We start from the raw sequence: 8,600 nt of genomic DNA on the forward strand, positions 1-8,600 counted from the left end.
TTACAATATATGCCACGGAGGACATTTTTACCGTTATTTATCTCTTTTGTTGTATGTTTTCTGCGTACAACATACTGTGTACTTACTTGTGCGACTTATGCTGAGTCATCGCAGCAAGACGTGTGGCAGCATTGTAACCATCGAGACGCTGAGTAATAAAGCACATCATGTAACATAAGACTTTATTTTTTGCTATATCTATCACAACAGCTTTGGTACAGTGGGGCTTTATGTATTGCACGACTATAAAATATATATTCGTTGGCCATGTATATTTATACAACAACGTGGTAGGTACATATCTATCGACGCCAAAAACACTTAGAATAAGAAAGCATGAAGGAGGTTTGGAAGGCAATTATGATAATTTTTGATTGGTAAGATTGTGGTAATTTATTGCGTCGAAACACCGTCATTTTATTGAAATAAATTAAGGTGAAACAATGTGTATTCAAAAGGGTAAAACATTATAGAGTTGTGAATTACATGTACAAAAACATCAATACGAAAACTGGATAAATTTGAATGAATGAATCAAATTGATGCTGATGTCACCCCGTCACCGAGTGCACTGCTCACAGTTGTACATCGCAACATTGTTGAGGATCCACATCTTATTTAATATTACTCATGCAAACTGTACATACTGAACTGATCCACGGATGTGCCACGATTCACGGTTCTTACGGAATTGTGTAATACGGGGATTGGAGAAAAGCCTCACATCAAAACCGAGGAGTTTCGTATGGATTATTTATTTATGCTTTTATATAATTTCCAGTAGTGGATGTTGTTGTGAGACTAAGACGTGAGTTCTCTGTGCAGCGAGAGCCCGGTCAGTTAGTCCTCAGTGTGGTGGTGGTGCTGGGGTGTTGGCATACCACTTGACATCAGATGAGAGCATAAGGTAAAGAACCCAACGTTCATAAGATAGAACTCCATCAAAGTAAGGCGACTGGGTAAACGGAAAGCATACCTGAGCTGTGTTGCAGAAGAACACGATCTGATCAGTGTGACTGGATGCTAGGCTCCCCCAGCCAGTCACTGGGAGAGCCCTCGCAGCCTGCACTCAGCCAGGGCCTCTCAAACCTACCTTTGCGCAGCCTACATAACGTGATGTTATCTTTCTTGTCACCAGCCAGAGCTAGCCGTTATAATTACTCTTCTATCGTTCACAACCAGTTTCCTCGAGTACCTCCACACCCTTCTGGCCTCTTCCTGTCCCTGTCCTTTCTGTCCCGTGAACATTACGAGTGACCAACCTTCGACTGCTGCGCGGCGTACTAGTTCAATCTTCCACTACGCGCTTCTATATCCCTGCTATTTAACAACCTCACCTAACATTTCTTACTGTTTTTCATGTACTTTCAAAAATATATTGTATACAAGGCAACTGGCTTCTAACAACAACACAAGTGTTCATCCTGGGTGGGGACTTGGATGTAGCATGATGGCGGAGTAAAGAGCTGGCTTGAGATGGTAGCGAGGCCAGACATTGAAGAAAACGGAGAAAAAAGGAGACTGAACAAGAAGTATAGTACAAAATTGAACAAAGACAACAATCCCTCTCATTACCGTGCCGTAAGAGAGGAATTTCAAAGAGTTAGAAAGTGAAACAAAATATAAGATTCCTTAGCAGTGGTGCCGAAAGGAAAGAAACGTACGGTTAGTAATACCATCGGAGCAGTGACCATGAAAACAACGGTAGAAAAATGCAACCCTGCAGTGGAATGTGAAAGGCTAAAATGTATTACTTCAAGAGGAGGGTTTGATATGTAGTTTCCGAGTCCACTGTACTCGTATATATCAGTATGGATGAATGGCGTCCTCCATGGTGAGAGGGAATGATGTGGAGGAGAGACTGATAGGACAACTTTATGGGAAAGGAACAGTAGCCGTCTGCCGCAGCAACAATATATGAACTGTGAAATTCACTACGATGAGAGGGCGGAGAAAGGGATGTGACTGAAAACATGGAAAAATAATCGCCAAGTAACCTTGCTGAAAGAAGTAAAAGTACAAAACTTGACTTTTAACCAAACAACACAACGGGTGTCAGCTGCCGACCTGTCGAAGCACGATTCGCTACCCAGCACTGGCTGGTGGCCTATAACTTGAAAACTCCTTGACCGAAAGACTGAGAGAACACCCAACAGACTGAACATGGAATGATCTTCCACTCCAGTAACTCCCAGCCTTCCATTCCTCCATCCCTTTACCCCAACTTTCCTGCCTCATCCTGTCCCATTGACAGACATACATTTCCTACTTTAGAATTCCTGCCAGGAATGAATGAAAACGGTAAGCGCGCCTCGTGCACTTAATGACGCACAAACCTCAGTCTTCCACCGCGGCTGTGTTGTGTTATGCTGTGTTATGTTGTGTTGTGCTTTGTTGTGTTGCGAGCTTCACCACGCGTCACCCAAGGCGGCATCTTTCACCGGTACGAAAGAAAAAAAAGTTGTTACTCATTTATTTTAATTGCTCTTTTTGATAAGCGGGGTGAAGTGTGTGTGTGTGTGTGTGTGTGTGTGTGTGTGTGTGTGTGTGTGTGTGTGTGTGTGTGTGTGTGTGTGTGTGTGTGTTAGTACATCATAGTGACGCCAAAAATTAATGTGTACCATGCGTACAACACTTTTCCTTAAATACGTAGAAATCTCTGCTGTTACTTCAAGAATCAAACAGTTTTCTTAGATTCATTAAAAATTTCAGAAACAATAATAATAAAAAAAATAAATAAATAAAAATAGAGTTCTAACATTTTGATTCTTGTTTTTCCGTGTGAAGTGAACTACATCATTATTGTTGCTACATCAGCACTGTGAAGGCGTAGTAAGAGTGCGGCGGTGCGTGTGGCGCCTACAATGCCGATAATTCTGTGCGGATTAACGACTTACCATATCACTAGATATTTGATTTTAGCCCTACACCCCCTCGTCAGTTTGTGGTAAAATAATAATCGAGTGCGAGTCTTGCAAGAAATTGTCTAATTTTCTCTTCGCCATCCGCTGGAACTTGTGCCTGAGGTATGTGGCGAGGGAGTTTCCTGCCGCTGCTGGAAGGCTTCCGGCAACATCCAGGAAGCTGGCCACGTACTCTTTTTGGCCAGCTGATTGACGGTTACGAAAAAAAACTGCCTCTATCGCCCACTTGTTAAATATGACGTGTGATGCATCTAGCTAGTTGAAGTGACGGGCATTTTATCACGCTGGGTGTCAGCCGCCAGCCGCACAGGTGCTTCAGACACCGCATCTTCCACCATGACTCTGTCACCCTATCGTGCGGCTTGTGTTTACCAGTTCTTCAGACTTTGGGTGAAATTCTGTGTTATTACAATACTTTAATCATTTATTTATTTTCTTCGGTAAAGTTTCGCCACCCTGCGTCCAGATGGGATGCTGTGTGAACCCTGACAGACCCGCAAGGGCGGTGAGAGGCGTACTCTCCGTCCCGCAGGGACCCTTCTCTGCCACCACCTGAGGTCGCGCCCACAACACCGTAAATAAATTAGTTTCTACTCTTGTCTATGTGCAGAAAATTTACACTTTTTAATGTATTAACAATATACATATGATAATACACAGAATTATCAGTGTACAAAAACATAAAAGCTTTCTACAAGGACAAAGGAACTTGTTCTGCGATGTGTTCCGAGGCTCAGCCAGATCTGTCTCCGCGGCATCACACGTGTGCCATGCTGAACACACAAGTCAAATGTGTGGCAGCTGACAGGCCTGCTGCTTGGCGAGCTTTTCTTTGTAGCTGCCCATGGCACTGACTTTTCTACGGGACTCCTGCGCAGGTCCGCCGGCAGCCCTACATGGAGTGACAGACAGCTCCTTCCACTCAGAGATACCAATGCTCACTGGTTTGGGAACCTCACCGCTGCTGGGACCCACACAGCGAGTGTGTGGGCACGAGGATGCAACGACTGATTGCGTTATCGTAGTTTTGTTTGAGAAACACTGTGCACAGAAATATTCATATACAATTCATCCGTTCACAATTGTGGGAAAATATATTTTAGTAATATTCATATATATAGGGATATGCGTATAAAACATTTATCGAATCAAATAAGAGTATTACAAACAGCACTGTATTCTACATCGACACCTAGTCCCTTCAGCGCCTGTCGGTGATGTGCCGCAGCGCGTGGCGCCGGGAGGGGCCGGAGAGATGCTAGGCTCCACCCAGCGATGCTCTCGACGGTGGGGACGGACGGCACTGCGAACAGTGTGATGAAGGTGTGGTGACAGTGAAGTTATACGTGAGTGAGTGGTGTGTCAAGATATAATGTGTGTCCCTGTCCCTCTTATTCACGGTCGCCACTTACGCCGCTGCGATGACGGTGGTGCCTCCCGCACCGGCGGTAATGAACGCACCGGTGGCGACGCTACCAACGCCAGGCAGTGAAACTGAGCCTACAGGTGCCTACAGGTGGAGGGACCGCCGACAGCTAATGTTAAAGTATGAGGCAGGCGTGGCTCTGCACCCTGTTTTTGGTGGTGAACGAGGAGCATCCGGTGTGAGACACGATGGGGGAGGTGCCGCGGTCCACCATGTCTGGCTGGCCCGTGATGTCCACCACCTTGCCGTCCATGGGCGTGGCTAGCGTGACTTTCACCTTGTGTAAGGTGCTGGCCGCCATCTTGCCGTCGTGGGAGTGGTGGTAGTCTATGAGGACATCGGGCAGCGGTGTGTGGTTCTGCTGGTGATTGGCGTGGAAGGGATGGGTGGGGTGGGCGAGGAGATTCTTGGAGGGCTTCTCGTGGGTGGTGCTGCGAACCCGCTCCAGCCGCTCCGGTGCTGGGAAGGACAGGTGCTTCTCCTCTGTGGGAGAATTCCTGATAGAGGTTGGTGCGTCAAAAGTTGGGAGTGCCAGGCTTGAGAATCCCACATTGGAAAAGCTGCGACCTGTGAAAAACAAGAACAGCTACAATCTGACGGCAAACGGCCAGGGATTACAGTGTTTGGAACAACAGTAGCCAGACATCTTAAAGAAAATCCTCTACGCGTATCTTGGACTGCTCAGGGCCCAATTCAGCGGTTCACTGCTTTGTTACGATGAACAAATACAAACATACGAGCTCACACACAGACACACACACACACACACACACACACACATACACACACACACACACACACACACACACACACACACACACACACACACACACACACACACACACACACACACACACACACACACACACACACACACACACACACACACACACACACACACACACACACACACACACACGAGCTCACACACACACACACACACACACACACACACACACACACACACACACACACACACACACGAGCTCACACACACACACACACACACACACACACACACACACACACACACGAGCTCACACACACACACACACACACACACACACACACACACACACACACACACACACACAATCTCTCTTCACCTGTCTCATTACTTTCCCAGGCAGCTATCAAGATAATCTCACTCTGACGGGTGATAATGAACGTTCTCTAATTAATGAGTTACTCCTGTCTTCCCAAATCAGGCCTCATTCTTTAGAGGTTCAAGGCTTCGATACCTCATCGGCATCTTAATTGCAAGGAAGGCCCACAGACAGTGCGCTAAGAATGAACGCAGACATTTGTCTTAAAAAAAACAAAAAAAAAAAAAAACACGATGTATTAAAAATAAGGTAGGTTCTATTTGGAAAACTGTCTTGAGAGACAGAGATAGTGATGTTGATGGTAATAGTATAACTGAGCTAAGACCGTGATGAGTTAATGAGAAGAAAAAAAATTATGAGACCTAAGATAGCTCCTCCTTAAGGTCTACAACTTTATTTTTCCTCGTCCTGCCTCGCCTCCACCCGCCTCACTCAGAATAAAACCAAACTAATGCACTATTCGCTGGATAAGACTGCTGATGACTGACACTGTAAAGCTACTCATATTTACTACTGCCTGCGCACTCACTGTAACACTGGTGCCCTAAAACCAATGAGAAAATGTGCCTCAGTTAAAGGAATTAAATCTATGCATCTATTTCCATGAAGGTATTCATGGGGAGAGAGATGTACGTGGCTCTTTCACTCGAGCTTTGCGTTGATGAAGTATTGAACGGAATATCTTCATGTTTCTGAGATTAGGTTCATTAAGGAAGAACTTGGTGCAATGCACAGGTGAGGAGGGCACAGGTGCATCAAGGTGGGGAGAACCAGGTGTGTCTGGTTCTCTGTCATATTAACTCTGCTTATGATATGCAAATTACGAAATGTTCTTTGTAATTTACCACGCTTCCAGACGTACGGACCTTCACGCAAACACGTACACACACACACACACACACACACACACACACACACACACACACACACACACACACACACACACACACACACACACACACGGTGCTTGGTGAATGCTGCGAGCGTGGCGGTGGTGGAGATATAGGATGGATGTGCGTGGTGCTGGCGTTGCAGGAGACTATATAGATAGATAGATATACAGATAGGTAATTAGATAGATGGATAGATAGATAGATAGATAAATAGATATATAGATAGATAGATAGATGGATAGAGAGAGAGAGAGAGAGAGAGAGAGAGAGAGAGAGAGAGAGAGAGAGAGAGAGAGAGAGAGAGAGAGAGAGAGATGCCAACTCTAACTCAAAACGAGAATAGTATCGGATCTGAGGTGGAACAATCACATTATACTCGCACATCAGGTCCTCCGCGGTACTGAACACTTGCTAACACTTCTCTTCACCTCCATCACCCTACCCAAACTCGCACTCCCCTTTCCCCTCCATCTACAGCCATTACACATTGTTCTTCACTTGCTGTGTTGCTCTTCCCTTCCCTTATTCATTCCCTATCCCCGCGGAGCACCTGATACAAGCATGGCCAGGTGTTCTACTACTGTGAGCAGGTGAGGATCAGTTTAAAAAGCACTAAGTAACTCAAGAGGAATCAAGAGTAAGGGTACGGGAGGCGTGGTGCGTCCATCCCTCCCCTGCCCTTCATCCTCCTTCTCCTTCTCCAGGTGTGCGCTATTAAGCTGATCCCCTTACCTGCGCATTGTTTACTCAAGCGGCTCGGGAATTGGCACCACTGGCTCTGCAAAGATACCACAGATCGAGGCTGACTAGAGGCTGGTGGACACACACACACACACACACACACACACACACACACACACACACACACACACACACACACACACACACACAGAGGTATTATGAGGTAGTGAAGGAAGGTGATGATGGAGGTGATAGAATGGGCATACTGCTCTTTCTTTTCTTTTTTTCCTAAGGTTATTAATGCCAACTTTACTCATGAGGGTTTTAGAACACACACACACACACACACACACACACACACACACACACACACACACACACACACACACACACACACGGGTAAAGCATCCACGTGCATGGAGGAGGAGGAAGGAAGATCTGACTCATCCTCACGTAGATCCACTCACCTCTAGGCTTGTCTAATGGAACTCGGTGAACGTCGATGGGCGGGTGGGAGTGGCTGTTGTTATTGGAGACGTGGTTATTGCTGGCGGAGGGCGTGGTCTGAGATGTGGTTTTGTTGGCGGCGGTGGTGGTGGTGAGGGTGTTGGTGGGTGTGAGGGTGGCCGCTGTGGTGAGGGAGCTCTTCTTCACGTCCTGGAAGGTGATGGGGAAGTAGGTACTTGAGGCCGTTGATCCCCGCCGCTCCTCCCCGATGTTCTCGATGTTCTGGCCCTTCACTGACTGGCGGCCTTCGCAGTCCATCAGCCAGTAGGTCTTCATGTTCCCTGCAAGGAGAGAAGGGGCACGAGTACAGATATGCGTTCACAGGTTACCAGACACCTCGTATTATTGACATGCTTTACTTTAGAGGGTTTTGTGTATCTACGAAGGATATATTTGGGGAACCGTAAGTTGTTGTAAATGCGACTTAACTTTATAGGTTAGAATACTACTGGTTGGAACGTGGCCTTTATAACACGGAAAAAGCAGAGTAAGGCAGTATGTGGATGTATGGTGCGTGTTATCTCTCTCTCTCTCTCTCTCTCTCTCTCTCTCTCTCTCTCTCTCTCTCTCTCTCTCTCTCTCTCTCTCTCTCTCTCTCTCTCTCTATTTAAACAAGTTTACATATATGATTACATATATAGAAAAAGCCCAAAGGTACACTTATTGTGTTCCACCTACCCTAAGGACAAAAACACTAATTATTCTACAATAAACATATTTACAGTTATACTTAAAACCTAAGGTAACTTGACTACAGCTTATACACATATTTACATATATTGTTGCACTTCTCACGTTTCAGTGTCCACTGCACAACGATATATGAATAAACTGTTCGCTATTCATTGCATGACTAGCGTCAGTTGGGTGGGCTGCGAGCTTCTCCACTTGTGGTTTGCCAGTTTGACACTCTGTGTGTTCATTTCCCGGACGTGAGGGACGACTGCTGTAAAACAGTTCAGATCCGCGACATTCGATCCACAAATGCTCTTTGGTGTTAGCTGGTATGGGAACGTGGCACCTCCACTGTGTCACCACTTGTGAACACCGGTCTCATGCTTCG

The 8,600-nt window shown here is 46.0% G+C and overlaps 1 protein-coding gene across 2 annotated transcripts in view; it reads right to left on the minus strand.

The window, feature by feature from the left end:
• Positions 1-168: 168 nt before the first annotated feature.
• Positions 169-8,600, minus strand: part of LOC135101390 (soluble guanylate cyclase 88E-like) — a 45,487-nt gene continuing 37,055 nt past the window's right edge. The window contains exons 13-14 of one of the 2 annotated variants that reach the window (XM_064005316.1): positions 7,498-7,818; positions 169-4,833 (exon numbers count right to left, since the gene is read on the minus strand). In XM_064005316.1, coding sequence (XP_063861386.1) covers positions 4,466-4,833; positions 7,498-7,818 — 689 coding nt within the window. In that variant the 3' untranslated portion in view covers positions 169-4,465. Of the gene's footprint in view, positions 4,918-7,497; positions 7,819-8,600 lie in introns of both variants that reach the window. The other variant, XM_064005315.1, reaches the window with a different exon arrangement.

Source organism: Scylla paramamosain, chromosome 6 (genome assembly GCF_035594125.1).
Source record: "Scylla paramamosain isolate STU-SP2022 chromosome 6, ASM3559412v1, whole genome shotgun sequence".
NCBI lineage: Eukaryota > Metazoa > Arthropoda > Malacostraca > Decapoda > Portunidae > Scylla > Scylla paramamosain.